The 25,275-nt window shown below is 44.7% G+C and overlaps 1 protein-coding gene across 5 annotated transcripts in view; it reads right to left on the reverse strand.

Moving 5' to 3' along the window:
- Positions 1-882: 882 nt before the first annotated feature.
- Positions 883-25,275, reverse strand: part of ADCK1 (aarF domain containing kinase 1) — a 77,515-nt gene continuing 53,122 nt past the window's right edge. For 3 of the 5 annotated variants that reach the window (XM_032112405.1, XM_032112401.1, XM_032112402.1), the window contains exons 5-11: positions 24,357-24,515; positions 20,462-20,620; positions 17,157-17,273; positions 7,616-7,765; positions 7,170-7,367; positions 3,314-3,507; positions 1,351-1,886 (exon numbers count right to left, since the gene is read on the reverse strand). In XM_032112405.1, coding sequence (XP_031968296.1) covers positions 1,715-1,886; positions 3,314-3,507; positions 7,170-7,367; positions 7,616-7,765; positions 17,157-17,273; positions 20,462-20,620; positions 24,357-24,515 — 1,149 coding nt within the window. In that variant the 3' untranslated portion in view covers positions 1,351-1,714. Of the gene's footprint in view, positions 1,887-3,313; positions 3,508-7,169; positions 7,368-7,615; positions 7,766-17,156; positions 17,274-20,461; positions 20,621-24,356; positions 24,516-25,275 lie in introns of all 5 variants that reach the window. The other 2 variants (XM_032112403.1, XM_032112404.1) reach the window with 1 other exon arrangement.

Below are 25,275 nucleotides of genomic sequence, written 5' to 3' on the forward strand. Positions count from 1 at the left end.
CCCTGCACAGCCAGCAAGATGATTGGTTCCCCAGGGACTCACACACACACACTCACCTGCACTCCGTGCCCTGCTTCCCTTCCCACTCCTTCCCAAGCAAATGAACTCACTTCAAGGCGGGGTCTCGCATCCGTGCAAGTTGGGAAATTGTATGGGAACTGGGAGAGTGAATGGCCTTCTTGTAGCTTGCTCTCAGGCACAGCTTGGCGCCTGAGTAACCCTCAGCTTAGCAAGCTTTCTGACAGTAGAGAGACATTCCCATCCTGTCCTTCATGTCCCCTTTCACCAAGACAGTTTATGACAAAAGCTGAGATGATGTGAGCAGTCACCACCATCCACCCTTCCTGCCTAAAGGAATTCTTACAAGCAGCAGAGATGTCTCCCAGTACCTCAAACATGTCTCCCATAAAGCAAGCCTCTAGATGAGACTTTCTGGTAGCTGTCCCACAACTGCAGAGTCAGAGCCATCAGACCTGTCACTTGCACCACTGAGCTAATGGCAGGTTTTTGTCTGAGGCCGGAGCAGTAAAATATCACAGGCTGTGACGAGGTGAAGTGCTCAGTGTGGCATGGGGATGGTGACATCTCACGGATGTGCTGCAGCGCACTCCCACAGGCAGGGAGGACGCAGGCTCAGCATGGATCTGGGCAGCAGGGTGTGAGGTGTCCTCCCAGCAGAAAGATGCTTGCTCCTCCATTCCATCCCAACACACATCTGATGCAGAACCAGAGGACTCAGATGTGGTACAAACCTCTTGGATAGAGGAAAGACCAAGTGGACATTTTACTTACAAGAAATTGCCGGTACTGCCTGGCATCACTCACTTGTGGAAACAGGACTTAGGATAGAGGCCCAAACATAACTCTAGTGCACAGTCAAGCATCCCTCCCCCAAAGGTCTTCATTTATTTTGTTGTGTGGAAGTATTGTACAGTACACATACATTACCAGCAGTTTCAGAGCCCTGAGTTGTCATTCCTACTGCCTCCCCTGAATTTGAGAAGAGAGGCAAGATCACTGTCCTCTTCCCCCACTTCACCTGCAAGGAAACAGGCCAGGAGAAGTCCAAAAACAGAGGCACCTGCTGACAGGACTGGAGATGAACCTTAGAAAGTCAGACTCCCAGTCTACCACTCTTACCATTTGAGTCCTATTTCCCTGGTGCTGGAAGAGAAAACCCTAGTGACAGCTTTCCACAAGGCCTCACTAGTCTGAGAAACCTTCTACACACCTGAACAGAAATCAGACTAAGGAGATTGTACAAACTAATATAAACCCTATTGCATTTTAAAGGGACTTACCACCTCTCTCTGAGGGTCTGAGAAATGTTTTGGGGCATTCTAGGTAGGGTTGGGATTCTCTTAAATTCTTTAAGATTGTTTAAGAAAGAGTCAAAGAGGTATTTGCTTCTGGTGCGATCCCACTAGAATCTAAGTGGAATTTAACCTGCACAAATGAGGAAAGAAAGTATACTTTCCTGTCTTTCCTGACACAAGGCATCATGCACCTACTTTCCCTAAACCACAAAACAATAGGGCTCTGGTACCAACTCAACTTCTCTGTACCACAGAGGAAGCTAATGCTGTAAAAGACAAGGACAGTGCAGTGTGTGATGTGGAGTAAGACCCAAAAACAGAAACAGTGAGAAAGGCAAATGTGCCATGGAGAGCAGAAAGGAGGGAGGGAGCACCCAGGCCTCTCCCACCAGTTCATGTCAGTATGTGAAATGGTGCATCCGTCTCAGGAGAGCAATGACCCAGTTCCCCAGCTGGGACCCCTTCAGCCACAGAAAGAGTTCATACAAGTTGATCTGCCACAGGCTTAGGGCTTCTGCGAGTGAGATCTGGGCCCTCCTGTAAAGCGAGTGACTCTTGTTCCTCTGGTACCTAGAATGAGAGAAACAGCTGCATTAGATCCAGCAGGAAACAGCCCAGGAGGAAGGAGGCCTGTCCTATATCATCCGTACAACTGACCCTCCCCAGGGGTGGGCAATATCTGCCATCTGGAGAATCCCCAGGAAGCAGGGATTTTCTCTAAGCAGTGCTTCTGAGGAGCTGGGGATTGCCTTTCTTAGAATGAATCTGGCAGGAGAGACAGCCTGCTTCCCTTGTGAACTCAGTTCTCTTCCCACTGTGCATAGTGATCCTGGGTTATGGCAGCCCTCTGCTTCTATGCCCAGCTTCACTTCAGCTCACAGGGACAGGTGCACACTCCTATTGCTTTTCCTGGTAGCACACTTGTAAGAGTCCAGCAATCCTGACACACAGATTCCAGGAAAAGTATTTCTCCACCTTTCTTTAGCAGGGGCTAATTTGGATTCATAGGTCCCTCATCAGCCTGAGAAATAAGTGTTATTTCATCTGCAAGGAGGAGGAATCTGAGGCAGAAGTGCATTGACTCATAAGACTCACAGATGGAAATCACTTGCACAACTCCTGTTCCTGGCTTTTAAACATCAGCCTGATCTTCAGTCAGCCCAATTCCCTCAATCAGGGTGCAGTGAACTTGCAGATCTATCCTACCCACAAATACCACCCAGTGGTAATGCCTGTAATGGGCAGGAAGCCCCTTCCCCTCCTCTGGGGGGACAAATCCTAAACCCTTAACCTAAGGCCTCCAACTCTATCCCTGTCCCCAGCCCCAGGGTGACAGGTTTGTCATCTGGAGAGGCTGATGGATGTGAGAACAGCGTAGACAAAGGCTGAGATGTGTAACTGAGCAGAGGTAGGACCACAATGAGGGGACAAGACCCACAGCTAAGAGTAATAGGCCAAGAAGTCAAGTCAGAGGCTTGTCAGGCCCCCTGAGTGGGGGCCTCTAATAAGCCTTAATGACCCTGACTAGCCTGGAACCTCCCCCAACCCTCTGGTCATAGGCCCAGGAACCCCAGTTAATCTCAGACCTGCACCTTCCGTTCCTGCCTGAGCTACACTGTAAGAGTAATGGTCCCCAACTCATGCCCTGCTGTGAAGCCCCATGGCCTGGACCTCAAGTCACATACTGACCTCTTTGCTTGACCTCAGCCCTGTCTTGTCACCAGGGACCTGCTTGACAACCACTGGACATAATCTACAGATTGACTTTGGTTTGTTCTTAGACCTGCCACATCACCAGCATGCTGCCTTATCATGAGGACTTTTGATTGGATCTGACCACCATCTCAGGGTCTGTCCTGCTCGCCTTGCTCAGCTGCAGTGGGACTGGACCCTGACTGGCCTGAGGTACCTGGGATCTCTCTCATCTCCTGGACCACAGGGACAGTCAGCTCCTGCTGCTCCCTGTCTGCCCTCTGGTGCCTGGATAAGAGACTCACGTGGAAACAGCTCTGATGCAGCAGCGAGACATGTTGAGGAAGGAGCTGGCACTGGCCCGTGTGTGCAGGGCTGACTCAATCCCCCTTAACAAGTCATTGGTCTTCAGCAGAAGCAGCATCTGGCGGGGGACATTGTTGAGGAGCTGGGTGATCTGGGGCAAGTAAGCAGCAGCGTTGGACCGGATCTCCATGTCCTGTGGCCAGCCAGGTCATATCAGGGAGAAAAGAGAGAGAAGGTGAGAGTACATGGGAAATCCAGGTCCAGATGCAGCTGAGATTTGCCAGGAAGAGACAGTGTTTTTACAGACCATGACACTAGGCCAGAAGCTAAAGAGCTCTGTCCTCCTTTCCTGCAGACACTGGGCACAGCACTCACAGCACAGATCACTCTTGCCATATCCCATCTGTCCCTTGGTGAGATAAGGACCTATCTCCTCACTGGTAGTATTAATAGCCTCTCAGGAGAACAGCCACTCACTGTTATCTCGGTTCTTGGTCCTAGGCAGCCTGCAGCAACCAGAATTCATTACTGCCCTTGGAGACTTCTCACCTCACGAGCCCCAAAAGGGGCAGAGCTGCAGGTAGCAGGATTGCTCAGGAAGGTGGAGGCATGCTGCAAGACAACCAGGCTGCTTGCTCTTTCCTGCCCCATGCAACTGATGGCTCTATGCTATACTGGTGAAGCTGTTTCCAAGGTCTAGTTTAGTCCTCTGTCCTCGACACAATTCAGCAGAGGTGAGAAAGCATTATGCAGTTAAGCATCATGTTAACCCAAAAGATCAAAAATTGTCATCTGTCAGATTTAGACCTATATCCTCTATTACAGCAGCCAGTAGCAGATAATTAAGGGAAGAGTTTAAGTCCAAGGCAATCCTTCATGTTCTCTGGTTCTCCAGATTCCAACTAATACATTGCCTACTGTAAGAACCCAGGGATAACTTACAGGCTACAGCCTGAGCCACATAAGATGAGCTCCTCTCCAAATACAAGCCACCAGAGCATGCAAGACAGTCAGCTCTGCCTCTTCTGCCTGTTTTTAGATCTGAGATTTCCCTCACCATCCCAGTAAATGTAGCACAGTGTAGCTGGGAGCTGATCCTATATGCAAACCATGTCCCTACCTCTTCTTACAGAGGCCATGTCATGAATCACGACATGAAATCCAAAGACAAGTCCCTGGAACATCTGAAATCTCCAAAATCCAGGAGGACACATGCAGAGGGGCAGTAAATAATTTCTTACAGGAAGGAGCTCCTTTGTGGGAAATGACAGCTCTAAAGCCTTCTCTCCTCTGGAATGAGGGATGGCCTCTATTTCATGATGTGGGATCTCACACTCACTCTTTGTGAACTTCAAACTTATTATAAAGGAACAGACCTGTACAAACTGAGTGTGCAGGTCATGATGGTCAGAGATGTACACAGCTCACACACCACCATGGCTGCTTTGCTACTGACAAACAAATCTTTGTGTCCTCCTGCTTCTATCATTGACCAGATACACAAGGCTTCAGCAAGAAGATGCTTAGCTCTCCTAAATGTTAATTGTTTTGTTCCATTATTTGTTGGCAGAAAATTCCTCGCTGATTATCTCTTATCCCTTTTCCCAGCCAGCATCATTGCAGAGCCTACATTATTTTCCACACATAGGTTTTCTTCTCTATTTCTTTTCTTTTTATTTTTAGCTCCAGCTGCTTGTCCACATCACAAAACAACCACATGATCTGTCATCAGAACTGTCATTTTCTGTCAAGGGCAAAGCCTGTGTGCAGAGGAAGAAGTAAGCTATGCCACAGGACCTGAGAAAAGCCCCTTGGCTGCAGCTGCTGACGCTGCTGCAGGATGCAGCAAAAGACATCATAAAATCAGATGAGATGAGGCTACCAGCCACCCTGAGCGATCAGCTGCCTGGCCCTGGCTTAAGGCAGGAACAACTATACCTACGGCAATCCTCTTACATTTGCCCAGCCTGCACCTAAAACTCTCCAGTAACACAAATTGAAACCTCCCCAGACCATCTGCACTAGCATTTCACTGCTTTGCCGTTAGATCTGGCTTTTCTCATGTTTAGCTGAATCTAAACTTAAACCCATGACTGCTTGTCCTGCTTGCAGCTCTCTTCAAGAAATTTGAAAATCACTTCTACAACTCTTCTTGACCTGCCTTTTCTAGATTTTTTTCTGACCTAACTTGCTCAGACTTACCTCAAGGGTAGCATCTGCTTGGCCACTAGTCCTTGTAGACTCCTACTGGACTTCCCCAGTTTCATCAAACCTTTCTCAAGATGCAGTGCCCCAGACTGAGTACAGTACTACAGATAAGATTTTGTTTAGGAAGGCTGGTTCCTTGTCTCACAGGCTGCTGTCATGTTGATACATCCTCATGCACACTCTCTGGAGCTCTGCACTGATGGTACCTGCCTACACAGCGCTCAGCTCTTGCTGCAGATAAAATCTTTCAAATTCACCTCTAAAGTAAGGGCAAGCAGCAGCTCATTTCCTAATGCCACAGCAAATCTGCTCAGCTCCCCATTATCTGCTGCAGGATTATCTAGTTTCAGCATTAATTGTGTCATGTAGGCAAAGACAACAGAGCTGGTTCCATACACGCAATTCAACTCAATGACAAAGTTCATTAGCACACACAGGGTACCATGAGGCTGCAGCTACACCCCTGGTGTAACCCTCAAAAGCAAGTTGGGAATAAACATTGCTCACTAGCTCAGATTCAACACTGGCCTGGTAGGATTGGAGTCAACGCTGTGCCAATTTGCTTTGGCACCTATGAATTTTTTTCTGGAGCTACCAGCTACAAAACTCACCAGATAAGCACAGATCTGTTAGATAGTCATTATATTATTTCTGATGTACAGAAAATTAACTCAGATAAAAACCAATCAAATTACTAGCTGAGGAGGGGTCCATTACCCAAGGTATCTGACCTACTCATTGCTATTGATAACAGCAAGCCAGTGCAGCAAATTCTGCCACATCCATCAAAATGAAGGAACTTTTAGAAGAGAATTTCATAGGACAATATTATAACACTACTTAAATGAACTTCATCCTTTCTACTATAAATATGTGCAGATAAAAGCAAACCATAGGATACAACACACTTCTATTTACAGACATTCGTCCATTGGCTGGATCACATCACTTTAAGTTCCTCTCTAGAAACAGCACAGTTGGCAGGGCTGCTACTATTCTTAAGGTGGGCTATGTGTGTATCAGGTGTGCGAGGAGGCGTGAGAAGGATCCCAGCATGTGTGGCTATGAAAGGGTGGAGAATGTAAGTGCAATTTCCCAGATTTGTAGTGATTGAGTTGACAGGATCTGCAGTTAAGCAACCTTGACTCCAAGTTAATAGGGTTTTTGATTGGGAGGTAATTTCCAGGGGTTTTTAGGAGTTTATATCAGTGCTGATAGTCATTTACATGAATAGTGATAATGCATTATCCTTCTCATGTCTTCCCACCAAACCTTTATGTCTCCTGTACCTTATCCTAGCCTCCTTGATGGTTTCCTGCACAGCCGCATTCAACAATTTTTTAAGAAAAGGACAATCTAGAAATGTTTCCCCAGCCAGAAACGGTGAACACTTAGGTATTCAAATATTATAAAAAATTTAAGCAGCCCATGACAAGTGAATCCAGGAAATTAAATTCAGCCACTACGAAACACATTGCAGAAGGAGTCCTGGCTTTTTCTAGCTCAGTTATCAAAGCAGAAATTGCTACAGAGCTGCCAGGGGCTGCCCAGCACTGCTGTAATCTCAGTGGTGCAAGTGATTTTAACAAAGAAAGGCACCTGAGGAGAAGCAAGGGCACATGTTAGGGAAAGACACACAAGACCTACCTCGCTGGCAGAGACTGGTGACTGGTCAATGCCCCTGTTGACAGACTCCCAAGATCTGGCAGTCAGCATGCAGGCAAAGAGAGGATACAAATCCCCCGCCCCAAGCCGTCGGCTGTACTTCTGCACCCTCTTCATATCAGCCTTGATGAGGGCCTGCCAAAGGCGGCAGTAGTCCATGCGGAATGACTCGCTCAGCACCTGGGAAGGGAGACATGGTCCCCAGAAGCCCACAGAGGACAGGAAACAGGGAGAAAAGTCTTGCACCCCTTACCTGTGCCCTGTCCTCCATTTCAGAGTCAAAAAATATCATTGGAGGGTCATGGAAGTAATAGGAAAAATGTATTTATATGTGCTTAGAGGGGCAAGGTTCCAGCTGAGTGTGCTCTTTCAGCCTGATGCCCAAAGGCAGCCTCACAAGGCCCTGGAAGCCCGTCACACCTACATACCTGGTAGAGCCCATGATCCAGGAGGATAATGTAAGCCTTGCCAGAGGCTGGGCATTTCTTCACTAGCACATTGCCTGGGTGTGGGTCACAGTGCACAAAGCCATTCACAAAGATCATTTCGCTGTAGAGCTTCCCCAAGTTGCGAGAGATCTGTGAGGAGACAAGACATGGTCACAGATTGCCACCCACAGTAAGGTGCCTGCCGGGGAGGGAAAGCAGCCTCCATGTGACAATCCTACAGGGAGCAAGGGTCTGTACGTGCTGATGTCCCCATGCAGAGTTCCTGCAGCTCCTCACACTGATGGATGCACAAGGTGGCTGCTGGCATCTACAGGCAGCAGGGTGGTTCAGGGCATTCAGGGAAGGATCCATCCAGGGAGCACCATGAAGGTGTTTGTGGGATCTGGGGTTATTTAAGGACACTTGTCTAGCATAAAGAAGAGATAGTACCTGTGGGTAGGAATGGGGTTTCTGATAATGAGGAGGAAAGTAGGACAGCAGATAGTGGCAGATACACATTCACAGGGAAGGCATGGAATATGCTGCCGGGGTGGGTGAGATTGCATGGAGGAATACTCAGGTGTTTCCATCCATGGATGGCAGCAGGACACAGTGGAGAAGGGGTGGGGGGCACTCAGCCTCTCAGTCTCCTCACCAGAATGAACATGGGTTCCCTCTCCCCTCCCTCATCACACTGTCTCCCACTTTCCCTCTTCCTTTTCTGAGACGCATGCTAATCTGATTTGCAATGTCTGTGAAGATGAAGAAGAACAGAAAAGCTGTTTAAATCACCCTGTCACTGCTGTGTCCCTCCACACTACTGCTCCTTATCACCAAGAGATGTTATTAAAGTTAAAAATGTCCTAGGAGCAAGCAAACATCCCCAGGGCACGGGATCAATCCCTTGCCACGCACTAACACAGCAGCCTTGCTCTGCCATCCCACCACCAGCCCTCCCTGCCATCCCAGAGAGGCACAGTGCTCCACAGCAGAGTGCTGAATAAGCAATTAAAAGACAGTCATTATAAATCATTCCAAGCGTATCTCCAGACACACTATGTAAGCAGCAAAGGGGCAGCTGTCCCCACAAGCAGAAGTGGTAGAAGAGGTAACAGGGATAGTAATGACAGCTCATCCTGCAGAAAACCAGACAGACAAGAAAGGGCTTGCTTTACCCACTTCTGAAATGTGGCCACCTCTAAGAAGAGCATTCATTATGAATAGTAGCCAAATAACTACAAATGAGGAGAAAGAACAAGAACCCTTCCTGCAGCACACCAACAGGGACAGCGGTATGATCAGGTGAAACAATCCTCTGTCCCTCAAATGGGACCTGGAACCACTGCTGAATCACAGGGAATGCTGGCCTGCTCCAAGATGATTCACCCACACAGACAGCACAGCACAGCCCTATGACCTCCTGTAGTGCAGCTTCCCTAACACCATGCAGGTGTTATTTTAAGTACTGACTGAGGGGAGTGATGTTTCCCTTCTGAATCACTGGCAGAGATCACCAGAGCCATGAAGTGACCCTTACAAGTCTCCTTGATCGGCAGGCTCTAAAATTAGATAGGACCAAAGTACCAGGTGCTGTGATCTCCTAGAAGAGATGAGTAGCCCTTGCTGACAGTCCAAGGATGTGCCAAATAGTCTGTTTTAAGCCCATCATGTCACTCATTCACAAAGCCTCCCAGGGACCTGTACACCAGAAGGAATGGACTCCGACATCGTGACTGATCACAGCATCAATCCTGACATTGGTGCACACACTGGACTAACCATGCTTGGCCATCGCTGTCTCAGCTGCTTGTCCTTCAGGGGCATGGAAAAGCACAGAATTATTGAAAATGAGGACTTGAGGACAATCTGGGGTCTACCATGATGCCTCATACCCATCAAACAGAAGTCCAGACAAGGGCTGGCAGTTCCACAAACCGGTTGATTGGTCATGGCTGAAGGGGTTGTGCAATCTCCATCCTTAGAGGTTTCACAGAGCTGACTAGCTAACACCCTGAGTAAGCTGGTCTGACCTCATAACTGACCCTGCCTTAGAAGGAGATTTGATAGAAGCCTTCTGGAGGTTCCCTTCCAAACCCCAAATATCCTAGGATCCTACAAAAACGCCTCTCACCAAGTTATCCATGCCACCCTCATAACAGCATCTTATGATATGGCTGCAAGCTCCAGATGCAGAGAAGGTCCCCCCTCCTGAGTCACCATCAGCAGAAAGGTGACTAAATAGGTCTATGGTCATAGCCTCTTGCAGCCCATGATGCAACACAAAAGCAGCTCGAGATCCGTCTTCCCATCCTCCCATGAAAACAGAGGGGTCATAGCCCTGCTCAGACCCACACGCTGCGTCACGGGTAGAAGACAATGTTCACTGCAAGATCCCCATCCTCTCTCTCTTCCCTGCTGTACTTACATTTACCTCTCCCCCAACATGCAACCTTGAGTATCTCCAGTATCTTCAACTAAACTTTATGGCTTCTTTAAGACATATGAATGTATTCTGTACTATTTCATTAGCATACAAAAGATATTTTACAGGGATTTATGACACAAGCATATAAACAGTCTTCACTTTTGGAAAAAATTTACCATGGAGCTGTGGTGCACACTAAAGTATTTTCACATAGTTTTGTTTGTTGTCATACCTCTAAAATGGGATACAAAATAAATTAAGATAGAAAGTAACAATACTGCCAAATTCTAAACAAAATAGGAAGCTTTACACTCTAGGTCTTAGAGTGTAATATGAATAACAACCTATCATTGTAATTCAGACAAAGGAAGTTCACATTTCTTGAGAAAAAGTTTAGGAAAAAAATATGAAACCTTTATATACACTAATTCTTCAGTACTGTGCCTTGTCACTTCGGGCCCTTATTCCACCCTTATTGAGAAGGCCACTGGATAAATAATATCTACAGAATTCACTTTGGAAGAATACAGCTAGGTGACATGAGAAAACAGACTTATGAAAACCTTTGCTCAGGAGAAGGGAGGAATTCAGCATGCATTTCAGCTGTGTAAGATCTCAGGGTGAAGGTGCATCACAAATTAGAAAAAAGGTTGCAATGATTTACAGAAGCGAAGACCAAAGTTAACACACAGGCTTTTTGTTATGACACAGAGAGGTCATCAGTCCTTTCCCTGTTTATCATCCAACAAAACAAGGTCTTTATCATTACCAGTGTCCCTCAGCATTGTTCTGCTGCACACTGTAAAAAAATAATAATCACTCTTGGAATTCTGCATTCACTTCCAGACACCTCATTAAGACAAGAGATGCAGACTACACAGAGGGAGTTCAGAGAAAGCAAATAAATGAGCAGGATGCAGGAGGCATTTACTTGGGAAAAAGATTAAAAGAGAGCTGAAGATTCCAAAGCTGGCTAAGGAATGGCAGAGGAGGAACAGTCTACCAGTTAGGTTTGAATAGCAAGGAAACAGAAGCACTTGTAGTTCTGTATGTGCTACAAGAAATACAACTAGGCAGAAGCGGGTGTAATCATGAATGGCATAATTTAGGCATAACACATATTTTAGGCATAACAAAAACTATGCTAATCAGCAAGCAGAGCTTAGCTTGATACATCAGGATGACATCAGGCTCTAGGTCTGGCCAGAGGCATGTCCTTGCCCATTGCCAGAGGGTGTGTTATTGCCTAAAAGAAGTTAAATTCGCCTGTCTGTGCAGCAGCAGAATATGATGACTACAGTCACCAAGTGAGCCTGTGGCCTTACCAGTCAATGCAAATACCAACCTGCCATTGCCAAATTATGCAACATGACCATGACACGGTGTCAGGGAAACCCCACACTTTCAGCCCAATGTTTTCATTTTGAAAAAAAACAGAGCTGAGGAATAAACAGATTGCTGACAACAATCAAACAACAGAGTGACAGATACTTGTATAACAGCCCGACCTAGGAGTAACTCTTCACCAACCTAAGCACAAGAAGTGCTTTTCATGTATCAATCTGGCAAGGATGCTACATGTCACAAACCATCCTATGTGAGTTACAAACAAATACAGAAGAAAATAAGAATGCAGTGAAGACATTAAGGTTTGTTACTGTACAGCATCACAGTCTTTCTATAAACTGGCCAAATTCACTGGAAATATGTGAGACAGAAAGTATAACTTTGTCAGCAGTTCCAAAAATTTACCCTTTAGATGGTCAGAACCTTTCCCCTAAATCCCAGCCTAACTTTAACGATGTTCAGTTTAAATATTTCTTTAGCTAGCATAATCCTAGCATTTAACTAGTTCCATTCATCTCCAGTATTTACTACCCCAATGTGTCGACCAGTCAGATAATAATCAGGATAATAAACAGCAGAAATTTGCCCCATTTCTACAGGGTGCTCCTTCACCTGGTGTGTCCTAGGAGTCAATCTGCCTTTTGCACAGTTCCACTGCATAAGAAAGACACACTTACACTGCAACCAATATCCTAAAGTTAATTCTAATATGGCACTTCTCTCTGACAAACTCCCAGTTTATTTAAGAAACTCTTCTCATTAGTTTTCAAGCACATGACTTTTCACTCAACATTGCTCCTTTTTATCCCTTTCTACTACTTCAGTCCTCAAGGCCAACAAGGGCTATCGCTACTCTGGTCCTCCTCCATAATGTCAGACCTCCCAGCCTGGTGTCATCAACAATCTCCTTGATACAGTTCTGTTTATGTTGAGGTCATCACCAATTTGTTAAGTAAGATCTGTTTGAAGAGCAAACCTCACAAAACTCCACTATGGTAATTTCTGTCCACCATTGCCTCCACGAGTTTCTCACCTACTTTGCAATTTCCCTACTAACCCCCACTTTTTCTAGTTAATGGAGTCATATCCAGCGTACCAAATATTTTAACAAGTACACCTACTGCATTTCTGTCATCTAATTCAGAGGATCCCAAGCTGTAGTGCAGCTTGATACCAGCAGTGATATATTTCTTCTTGTATATGTACACAGCCACAATATATTGCTGCCATCAGTTTTGAAAGCCTAGACAACCTGTCACCCTTGCCCATGTATGCAACTCTCCCCTTAACAAATCAGCACATCCACTGACAGAGCGATGTGACAGTAACAGAACTCTAGAAAGTTCATCACAAATGAGTATCTTTAAAAACACCAACACGCAAGAAATCTCTCAGAAAAGAAAGAATGCATGCAAATTTGAGCTTATGAGTATTCCTACAGTAAAAAGCACATATATCATGCTCATGGTTAGCTGCAATGTAACAAACCAGCCTGGTTTTATCTGGGGAAAGTCACTGATCCTTTCCTAGACTTGTGAGCAAGCTGGAGTGGTTCTGGCTCCATGCCTCTAACTGACATAAAGAAGAAAAGCAAAGGAAAAAATACTGTGTCATAGTCCTGTAGAGATGATCTCACTGCCTTGCCTCTGATAAGTCCTAGATGAAACTGCCTGATAGGGCATCATCCCTTCCTGTCCCACCTCCATCTGTGACTGTCTCTTTAGATCAGGAGCAGATACTAGTCTCTGGCCTTAATTTGGCTGTAATATTTGCCAATTATTTTAAGAGATGGCGACACTAACTTCTATTGATCTCATTAAAAGTAAAGGTCGTTGTGCAGCTCATTTCTCAGGGCTCAGTATTACCTCCTCCGGCCAAAATAATAGCATTGATTTTGGAACCTTAATCGAAGGTTAATTGGATTGAAGACTGTATTGGGTTTTTGCTTGCTTTCATTGTTGTTATTACAGCCATCATCTAAGGGTTTGCTTAATCCTGCTAGGGCAATTCTGCCCAATTAAACCGGTGTCAAATTAGCAAAGGGTGTGAATGGACAATAGCCACAATTTGAAGCCTTCTGTGTCTCTGCTCCAAAATGGCTCTTATCCACAGCAGATTAGGGTGGTCACAGTAGAGATTTTATTTAACACTCTGTCCTCTGTGATCCAGTTGTGAGGATCAAAAGTGCTGTTAGACAGTACTATCACTACACAGTCATCTAGCATCACAGCAAAGTGATGTCTGAACACACTTGATATCATTAAGACACAGGAATAGTTTTTAGGACTCCTGGAGTGCACTCCTAGCACTAGTTCTGTACTCTCTGTTGGGGACTCAGGAAATTATTTTCATGCTCAATGCTCCATCTTCCATGGCATTTAAGTGGGGAGAAACATTATGATTCATCCACCCAGGGAACTGAGGGACTAACTCTGCAAGTTTGCACAGATTCTCAAAGGGACACACCTAGAGAAGACTAGTCATTGTTTTTTTAATTGTTTCTTGCATCTCTGTCAGACCCAAAATGACCAAGGGGATCATCTCCCTTGGCTTTAAATGCAGTTGTATTTCCTTGGATTTAATGTAAAGCATCTTGCTGAGTCTTAAGCAATTGATTGACATTGATGTCAACCAACTTTCAGTTAGAAACAGGTTTGTGTGTAATTTAACTCTTTTTACCTGGTGTCTGTGCACAGTCCAAAAGCTGAAAATACTGGAGGTCACTATTCTTGCTTATCAGTGCCTTGTGAATTTCACTAAGCTTCAGACAAGATGAAACGTAGGACAATCTGCAAAGAAACCTCTCCCCAGACTAACTCAGCAAGTACAAAGAGCAAGAATAGCCATTTTCCTCAGAAAGAGTGCTCTTCTCCATGCTCCGCTTCATCTAACACTTGAGTGTTAGAAGCACAAATACTTGAGACATGAGAGGTTTCCACTGCTGACAAAAGGATCCCACCCTGGGAAATCCCACTTAAATTTTAGCAGCTACACGGCTACAACTCCTGACTCTTGGCAGAAGGGTAAATCCCAGACTGAAAGCATATTTCAAGTTGCAAAGCTGTCAGCTACAGGAAGGTACTGGGCTCTTTACTGAGCTAAGAGATACCGTTCCAGTGCAGAACCCATTTAGTAACAGAAAGAAGCAAAATGCCACAGTAGGATGAGGTAACAGATGGAAATAACTGCACACAGTAGCTCATCTTAAGTACCTTAGCTGTTTGCTTTCCAATTCTCAGCTGGACAAAACACTTTCCTAACTTCTGAATCAACCATGGCTCATGATCAGGCTCTTAGCAAGCTGAAGTATATAGCATCATTTCCTTTCCTTGACTCAAATCCAAATCAGGGTGATCATGGGGACTCTTCACTTGGCTACCTGAGCTGGCTGGTTAGTTTGAGGCAATACACCACATGCCATGACCGCATCTGGAAGCTCCACAGGTCCTACAGTCTGCTGATACAGCAGCCCCTGCAGAGACAGGCAGAGAATGCACAAGGAAGGACACGGAGAAGCCATGTGGCAAACCAAAGATAATGTTAAGATTTGTATACAAATAAGGTCTCTCTAAATTAATCAGGTATAATCAGAATGGATGCAAAAGGAGCATTTGTGCCATTTGGGATCTTCTTTAAAAATCCATGCTCTAAGTAGGCTTGCTATCCTTACCTTCCTCCTGTATACAGTATGCTACAAATCCCCTGAGAGCCCCTCAATCTAATTTTTCTCTCTTCCCCGCCCTACTGACTTCTTCCAAATATACCTCCCCAACCAAGACCGCAAATGTTCTTACGTTTTGAAATAGGAAGAGACCAGTTTCCAGGCACCCCCTTCTTAGCCCTGCCATGTTCTGGCCTTCCCTTAAAATTCCTGCCAGCTCATCCTTGATAACTCTCCTCTCCAGATTTCCCTTTCACTGTCAATATCCTAGTTGTATGTTCCTCCTCAGCTACACTTATACATGAATAAGTAACTGCTCCACAGGCAGATATTTCAGTGTTTGCACTTGTCTTTAGAAATCAAAGCCTTCTCTGATTAAATGCCATTACAATCCAGCACTTGGACGGATCCAGAGAGATTAATGTGCTTTTGGGCAGCTTTAATGATAATCCTGCTACAGACAGTATTAAGTAAATGTCAGTAACCTGGTTTGAAGGGAGCTTTCACCTCAGGGATCCTTTCCATTTAGAGGAGAGAGGCTCAGCTTGCTTTTCAAGGCTGCATTGTCACAAAAGAGAAATCCTGCTTAGTGAAGACTCCTCTTCCTCCACACCGTAAAACAAAATGGAGTAAGTTGATAGAGGGATTGATAAAATAAATAGATACAGGTGATTTATAGGGAGCTCACGCATCTCTTGAAAGCCAAGACTGCTGTCATACTATAAGCCAGGTTACGGTTTTGCAACCCCCTCCTCATGCTCCTTTCAGTGTCTGCTGCCTTTTGCTCATCTCCCCACCTTGCCATGCAGTCCTTTACCCAGGGCAACGACAGCAGCAGCGAATAATTAACCCAGGCAATATTTGTCCCCATCTGCTGCACCTCGCTGCAGGAGAAGTCTGGGGTGAGCACTGCCCCTACCTCATCTTACTGTGGCCATAATAACCTCTTTTCCCATCACATGATTCTGACAGGCTCAGTATTCCCTCCTTTCTACCTTGCTTTATTGGCAATGAGTAAAAGTTAATCATTAATTTCAGGGGGTAAGAAAAGGAAGAAAGAAAATTCAGTCCTGCCACTGAGCTGAGTAACATTCTCTACCTGACAGATGGCCAGAACTCTCTGAGGCTTATACTTTGCAGTAGTAGAAGTCTGTTGACAACTTTTTAAAAATTACTTCTTAGCTATCATTTAGAGACTAGCTCAGACTCAAGAAAATACGTGATTTCACTTCTGCACAGAACATACTGTGCCAAGTCATCACGAAACAACCTTCCCAAAGGCATGGATAAGCAAAAAAATTAGCAGAAATTTTCAGCCTACATTGCTCCCATCACAAGCAAAAGCTTCTGCAAGTTAGAAGAACTGAAATTAGCTGCTGCTCTACAACCTTGCTATCTCCAGCAGTTTGAGAAAATTCAAAGAAAATCCCAGGGAGCTACGCTATGCTAGCTACCTCAATCCCAGAATGGATCTGCTGCCTGAGATCTGTGAGGAAGCGCAGCTCAAAATCTAAATGTACATATTGCTCAAGAGTCCTCTCATTAATGCATCAAAACAAGCCCTTCTGACTATTTCAAGACTTGAGGAGTATTCACTCTCCTATCTGAGCGTGTGAGATAGATTTGACTCCTGCCTATAGCAGAAGTATAAGATAAACTCACTCAAAGAAACAACTCTCTTACTTTGGACCAGCTGACTTGTCCAGATGAATGGGGCTGACCATGTTTTGCTACAGACAGAACTTTTCAAATCTCTCTTAATAGCAAAGTCCATGAGATAAAAATAATCAGAAACTGAAGTTGTTCCTTTAGGTTGACAGGAACTTCCATCTTGGAACAAACCACGATGTCTTTAATGTAAGAGCATATGCCTCCTTGAAGATGCCCCTAGCTCTGCAGCATACAGGAGAGTGTTCCCCAAAAGGGATTATGTACTTTTCAAAGGAGCACAAGAACAGATCTCTCAGATTGATTGCTCTGTTCACATCTCTGTGTGCTTATTCTTCTGCCCCATCCCATCCTGTCTTGTCAGCCTCCATTTTGCATCAAGGTCAACATCAGTTTTGCATTGCCCACCATGCCCAGTTCAGAGACGGCTGAGAAACTACCTCATTGACGTTGATGCCATTCCTCTCCATATAGGCCCTGTCGTTCACCTGTCCCCCTTCCATAAACTCCATGAGAAGGACGCGCCTTGTTGAGAGCTCCCAGTAGATCCTCGGGACCTGAAACAGGAACAGATGGGTTAGGTCAAGCAACAGCTTGGGAAGGGAAGGAGAATGTATCACACAAATCCCAGAAAAGGAGTAAAACTGGAAGCAGCTGAAGTGAGGACTTGGTTTTTTGATGAGCACAAGAGAGGTAAATCCATCTATCAGCCTCTTCCCCAGGACAGCAGCAATGTGTACAAGGATAACACACTGATTTAACCACAGCAGAACCTGATCTCATGCAACATTTCTGGCCACACTCTACAGGATTTTGACCACCTCCCATTCCCAGTGATGTCTGAGAACTTTCTTACCTGCTCTGCAGCTCCTCTAGCTGGGCAGTTTAACTAGTACCTATTGCAAGTTTCTGAATCATCCACTCAGCTCCTTTAGACAGGAACTGCATTTTGTTTGCTACGCAGAGGGTCCACTTACGCAGCTTTAAAAATTACAAGCCATCGTCATAAATTGTATCTCCGCAGAGCCCCTTGGAACACGAATGCCTTTGAGCTGACAAACCCTGCATACTTAGGCCATCTGCAATTGAACTGGGAGAAAAATGGAATGTCACAAATAAGGGACTTGTCACAGAAACCACGGGAGACCCTTAACTATCTTATTGCCAACAACACAAGTAACGAGTGTAAAATGTCAACGCACTTTTCATCCAAGCTGTGGTAGATCAAGCTGAGTGAGGTACCAGAGAAGAGGTCTGGTGTCATCCAGAGAGGCAGTGACACAAGTGTTGCTCAGGCTGGCTCCCCATTTTCCAGCCTCCCTCTCCAGACAAATTTCCTCCATGTTGAAGTCCCTATTGTCAAGAGCCATTTCACTGAATTCCCTTTGGATACTCCTCATGTCACTGTGCTGACCAAACCCTCAATCTGCCCAGATCTGCTTTTGCACATGGGTGAAGCCACACATGTACATTTTACCAAAGACATAAGGGAACTCCGCCCATTCCCATTACTGTGCCCCACTAGAGAGATAATAATTTTGGATCATGCAGAGAGGGAGCCAGCCGTGCAGTCTCCTCTCCTCACCCTCCTGACTCAGCCATGGACTCAGCACCTTGGGGCAGGACAGGAAGAGGTAAGAGGTGTTATCCATTGACTGACCAAAACAGGTGATGCTCATCATTGCTCCTGAACAAGCAGCATTTGCTGCTCTTAACTATTGACAACGTCTCAGTCCCTTACACACTATCTGCTTCCCTCCTGTTCCTGTCCTGGAGAGACCACTTCTACTTTACCACGTGTGTGCCACTTCAGATCAAAGGCTCCTTTGCTGAGCAATTTCAGTGTTCCTCAGTCCCACCGTTCAACACTCCTGGTATACTTTGCATGTGAATCTTGCTTAGACTTTGATGCCATAGATCCACTATAAGTAAGGGGGATTCAGACACTCGCAGCCCTCCCAGCTTATCTGGATGCCCATTCTTTGCAGTTAGATTGGTGAGAAAGCCTGCTAACTCCGAAACTAACAGTTCCCCATCCCATCTAGCTCACTGATCCCTTAGATCACTTCCGATAACACTCATTCTTGTCTCAGGATTTACACAGGCAAGTCAGTGGGCTTGCAAAGCACTATTCATGCTGTCAGAGATGCCTCTCTCAATCACAGCCAAATTCTTCAGCGATTTTTTTAATTACTCACAGATGTTTGGCTCTAATGCTAGTGTGTGGAAATAATTTATCTCTGGCTTTAAAAGCTCACACAGGTTCACAGCAAAAAATCTAGTTCTCAGCTTTCTAGCGTGTTCAGGAAAATTTATGATACAGGAGCCCAATTCTTCTGTTGTTTTTAGGTGATGAACACGTCTCTGAATTGGCAGGTCAGACGGGAGGATCCATTATTTAGCCATCTCAAGTCATTTGTTATTGTTACACATATTGATATCATGATAGCTCCTTACCCCAGCAAGGAGGTGATTGGCTGTCTCCGTGGGGATTTACTTCACAGCATGCTACTTACAGCTGCAACAGATACATTCTCTAAGGTGCATCACTTCTGGTAAGTGCCCACTCAGCAAAACCACTCGCCTTTGGCCTTCCATAGCCCTGGTGGCTTTTAGCTGTCTGTGTCTATGGGAAAGCCACTGCTGCCACTGGGCTCCAAAAGGACTCCTCCAAACCTGGAGTCAGGCAATATGGAATTACAACCTTTGCATGGAAAAAGCAAGGAAAAATGAATGTATCAGCCTGTAAAGTCTAACAAAAACTCACCTTATTTCAGACCTCTGTCACTTCTATCTTGGGACTTCTGCATAAACAGGAGTGAAAAGCTCATTTAGAAGTGTGTATGCAGGAAGGTCCCCAGGAGGGTGTGTTTTTGCTGCCATTTTGTATGTGCCATGGGCACAGTCACATCAGTGACTGCAACCATGGCACTATGCGTGTTTCCAGAAAGCACACACTTGAGGCTTGTGCCTCTTATATGTCAGCAAAAGATTTCTGAAAGTGTGACTTTGAAGATGTGACCTTATGTCTTTCCAAGAATGAGATGTGTACATGTCTGGTTTTACTTGAGACATTTGTCAGTGACCTTAGTGTGTGGCAGGGGAGGTGGGGTAAAAATGTCAGTGGGCAAGAGCACACATGGGTGCAATTGGGTTTCTGTATGAAGGTAACATTAATGCATTAGCCACAGATGTGTATAAAGAATGAACATCCAATTCTAGAGTAAGAACGTGCTTTTTTCAGTAGGAAGGACTCATGTGAACATCCTTCCTCCTGAGATACAAAGTGTCCTCAATACTACTTGACATCATCAGTTTCAGTCTAGCTTTTCTGTTCTATGTCCATTTCTTGCCCTCAGTTGAGACAGAGCCCAAGGAAAGGTACCATCAGATGGCTCAGCAACGAATGGCAAATTCACAGTCTCTGAACAAGTTCAGAAAGAAAATGAAAATGAAATTCAGAAAGAAAACCTGGGAAAATAAGTAGCAGGCTCCAGAGACTGCTGGTCCCAAGCCACCACTCCCGACCTAACAGAGTGCATTCAGTAGGAAACAAACAAGGAGAAAGCATGTCTCAGAGCATTTTCTGGTCTGTATTTGGAGAGCAGTCTAGGATGAACAACACAGAGGGGCTGAACTCCATTCTCCCTCCTTATGGTTCCTCCACCTGGTGAATGAGAAGCCTAAGACTAAGTAAGGGAGACTATTAATGCACATACATATACAGAAATACGTGTTTCCTCACCTTCAGGAAGTCAAAGTTTTTGAGCATATGAGCAACCTTCTCAGCATTTCTGCCTTCATTGAGGAAATCCAGCTCCAAGGGCAGATTCTTCTTAGCTTCTTCCACCAGCCACATGAACTCAAAATCTGGAAAAATCTGCTTCACAACCAAGAGGAGAACCTGAGAACAAGGAAACAGACAATCAGTTCCATTCTGGCTCCAAAGCCACACAGCTACACACTGTGCTGTTTTGATAGGATCATTCCATATAACTTACAGATGAAAAAACCAAGTGCTTTTAGGGTTCCTGCAGTATCACAACACAACACAGTGTCATGCCTTGGTCATGTAACACAAATTCCGGCCTACACTTCCACAGAAGAAGGCACATCTAGGAGTTAAATGATGGCATACACATCAAAGGGAGGCCAGCTGGCTGCTGCCTAGAAGATAGTAAATCTCAGGAGAAGAGATGACATGGCCAGATCTCACCAAGGGTGTTGCCCTAGAGCAATTATCTTCTGAGTCCGATAATTCTACATGTCATTCTTTGACCATTTGAACAGCTCTCAGATAAAGCAGATGAGGAAGATCTAAAGTAAGACTTGTCACCCCTGTGTTACTTCTTCCACTGTTGAGCACAGAAAATCCTCTGGGCAGTTCAAAGAAGACAGTGGAATTTGGATACAGTTAGTAGGTTACAAATCTTTAAATAACACTTCTGGTGGGAGTCAGAGGGCAAGTTGCTCTTCAGCATCAGACAAAGCCATCCTCACAAGGCTGAGGAGGTATTTTCCAAGTATCATATATCCACCACATGGAATGCTCTTCTTAAAAGGATTAGGTATTCAGCAACACAGCACCTTGAAAAGCCCAGCCAAAAAGTTCCTTGAAACGTTTGCTTGAAGCAACATTTAATGGGTGAGTGAATCAACATTACACAACCGGATGGCATAATCAAAGCTGCATAGCAGGCAAGTATGCTTTCTGTTCAAAGAAAGGGACAGTTTCTCCACCAGAGTCACAAATTTACACAAGCTGACAATGTGGACCACACCTTAAGGAAAATAATTTTTTTGGCTCTTTTTAACTAACTGAGTCATAAAACAAGTAAAAAAACATAAAAATACAATGCACTTTGCTGTCTTTATTTCACCTGTTCTGTACATTTATCCGAAAACAGAAAAAGGCTTTTAAGTGTGTGTTATTGCACAGTTTCCCTTTCTCGATCTCCACCACTGAGGTGGGAACTCCTGCACTGCCAGAGGAACATTTAAAGTACACATAGGAAGCTGCTATCATTGAAATGTATGACAAAAATAAATTTATGAACCATCACTGCTCCTGTTCAGTTGTGTGACAACATTTGTTCTCCACCCCGTCTCAACTTCTCTTATCTAAATGTCAGTTGCAAACTCAATGTTCCTTTAAAAATGTAATCACCAGGTTCCAGACACTATTGAATTGTATTTTTTACTGTTATATCTAGAGGCATAAATCCTTTCAAATTTATGTCACCCAAATGAAATGTAACCAGCGATCTTCATGAACATGAACATAAACTTCATAGGGCCTCCAAGATTATTTCTTTGGTGCCTGACGCGAGAAAATTCATGCATTTTTTTTCCTTTCTTCAAATGCTCTTTTCAATCAATTTGCGAACTCGACCATCAGCAGGGACATACTAACAAGTATTTCACCTACCCCTTTTCTGACATCTGTCTAACATATTGTCTTGAAATAATTATTGATATAGAGAGAGCAGTGAGGTATCTCTCTCTGGGTTTATTAGATGCTGTACTGATTTTTAAAGAGTCAGCACTGATGCTATGAAACCTCAAGCTACCTTTCTGTGTTCAGATTCCTTCCCAGCAGTCTCTAAATAAGACCATCTCCATCAGTATTTAAATTAACCTCTTACCTAGCTGCAATGTCTGTCTGATTCTTAAAGGACCAGAACATTAGCACATGTGATCTGGCTTTCTATGCAACCTACACAAAAACAGTCCCACACAAGGATATGATGGTGCATGTAAGCCAATACTCCAAAAGAGACCTTTTAAAAACAAAACTGCATGTGTCACGTTCTGAGCCACCTGCCCATATATACAACACATCTTGAGGATGGTAAACTAGACTGTCTGTACAAGAAGGACAGTACCAAATTACCAAAACAAAATACACTGGTTTAGTTTCCAGTTTCCCAGGAGGAATGGTTTAAAGCCAGAAAAGACAGGAATCATTCTAAAATAATTTGTTTAAATGTCTCTTACCAGTATAACCAGAAATCATAGCAACATGGTGTGAGGAGATATGTTTTCTGTGACATCCACTGTTGGAAGGGCAAATGTCCCAAGGTAGACACAGGTTTTGGTTCATTCATACAGAATCCTCTTATTGCCCTGATCCCACACTCTTTCATTACCTGCTCATCCTTAATCCTTGACTGCTCTTTTTCTGCTACTCTGTTTTGGGAGGGACTGAAGGATGTCATAAGCCCCCTGAGAAGTGCTGTGCATGTGATTACTCACAGAAGCAAATTCATTGGGTAGACTACTGCAGAGTCCTGGAGAAGATCTGAATCAAATTCAAATCTGCAGCTGGACCCAAAGCCAGTTCAAACAGTTCTGTGTTCTCAAACCAGCACGGAAACAGACAGATCTTATCTTATTGGGACATCTTTTTGGAACCCAAAAATTTCTTTCACTATAAGTTCAAATTAAATACTCAGCTGCAAATTAATTTGCCCCAGCTCAAACCAGCTGTGTTTCTATGCAGACTAGCCAGGATTGCTCAAAGCAGGGTATTTTAACAGCCTAGAGAAGCTTTAGTTACGTGGTACTCTGAGAGGGTGCTGGCAGAATCTTTGATTTCTGATCTTCTGTGATGGAGAACTGTGTTACTTCATCAGCAACACCCTCCAAACACTCATCAGAACTCCTCAGCTTAAACTTCCCCTCTTTAGTCCCATGGACCTATCTGTCTGCCAATTAATGTGCACTTACTGTATTATACAGACACACACACATATATATACATATATATGTATACATATAGATATACATGCTTTATTAGGAGAGCAAAAAGCTTCAGTGTTACCACTTACAGACCTAATCCTTCCCATCTCCTCCACCTCAGCCCTGTGTCCATTTCCTGTTCTATACCATATTGCTGGCATCTTTGTCTGCTGCAATGCAGTACAGTGCCACAGTTTTTCTCCATTTCTTCCTTTCCATGGCTAGACTTAGAAGTTTGGGAAAAGCTACAGCACTGCACTGGGAAATATGAGTGGTATCCACCATTCAGGAGAGGAACAGGAGCCAGGCATTGAAACTCTTTTCCTAGCTAAATCCCTCATTTGTGTATTTTCCCCTGTTAGGTGACCCTTTCTGCATTTCAGTGTTTTTGTTTCTACTATGAATCAGTTCAGCATTAAGGAGCTCATCAAGAAACAAAACTGAATCATAGCAACCTCATCCACTGTTGAATCCACACTAGAATTTAATCGAAAAAAACATGCTAATCATGGGGAATGATCTTCCTTGGCCACATAGCCCTGACTACAAGAGAATTGAGACCAGTTAATGGGCACACAGGCTGAAAAGAGACTTCAGGACTCACTCTCTAGTTCTTAGATCTTATATGGACTTACTATGATGTCATTCATCTTTACCTGTCTTCTCCTTCTGCCCTCCTTCCCTCTTACCCTGTTTTTCAGTCTCTCCATCCACACATTCACCAGCACTGCAATCCTCACCAATTTTCTGTGTTAATCCTACAAGACAGCACTGATTTCTGTGGAGGTTTCAAAGATACAGGTTGGTGTTGTTATACCTGCTTACACCATGCGTGAATGTGGTCTTCATATGGTTCAATGGCAATTGTTCTGTAAGTTGAAGTCAACAGGTAGTTTTACCTCCATGAGCAAAATATCCTTGGAGCTCTGAGCTTGCACCTTGGGGTGCTGGATTTTCACCGCCACTGTTCTCCCATCCTGCAGCACTGCTTTGTGTACCTGGGCTAGTGATGCTGCTCCCAAGGGAGTGTCCTCAAAACTCAAGAAGAGCTCTTTTATCTGCCGAGAGAAGAGAAAGAGGCATCAGCTTGGGGTAACAGAGGCTATTCTCAGGAAAGCCCTGCCCACAGGCCAGAGAGTTCCTGTGCCAAAGCTGGGCAGACTCAGGCCTTTCATCCTTCTTCTGTCCCCTCCCTTAGCCTTGTCATTGTTTGGCCTCCAAGTAGAGCCTGCAAAACGTGCAAGTGCCCTGGAGATACTCTGCTTATGGAAACTTGTGGCAGAGCCCCAGCAGCACCTTTTATCTTGGACTTGTAGCAGGTAGGCAGTACATGAGGAACTTCTCCAGGCTGTCCTGAAAATGGGTTGGAGTGATTATGGTCAGCATCCTGGGTGCAGAAGCCAACAGCTGTTCCTTTGCACATACTTCTTTTGCAGATACTTAATACCACCCACCATCACCCTCTGAAACCTGACAGTGTGTATTCCTGTGCATTACAGCAGCAGCAGCTAGCTTACTTGGTGAAAGCCAGCACATGACTGGGAGCAGTGGTTAAGGGCTGCATTCAGGGCAGGGGGACAAAAACTGCTGTTTCAACCTTGACAACTTCGTCTGAAAACATGTTTAATGTGATGGACTTTGTCACACCTTCTGTAAAGTAACCAGTGCTCTCAACTCAGAAAAAGCACCAAGCAGGGACAGCAAAACACTTCGTGAGTAGGAGAGGAAATTATTAGAAGCTCTGGCTGAGAAATTCAGGGCTAGACTACAAGAAAAGTTGCAGATGAAGTAGATTTACCAGGAGCAGGTCCAGGAAGC

The sequence above is a fragment of the Corvus moneduloides genome, chromosome 6 (assembly GCF_009650955.1).
Source record: "Corvus moneduloides isolate bCorMon1 chromosome 6, bCorMon1.pri, whole genome shotgun sequence".
NCBI classification, from domain to species: Eukaryota; Metazoa; Chordata; class Aves; order Passeriformes; family Corvidae; genus Corvus; species Corvus moneduloides.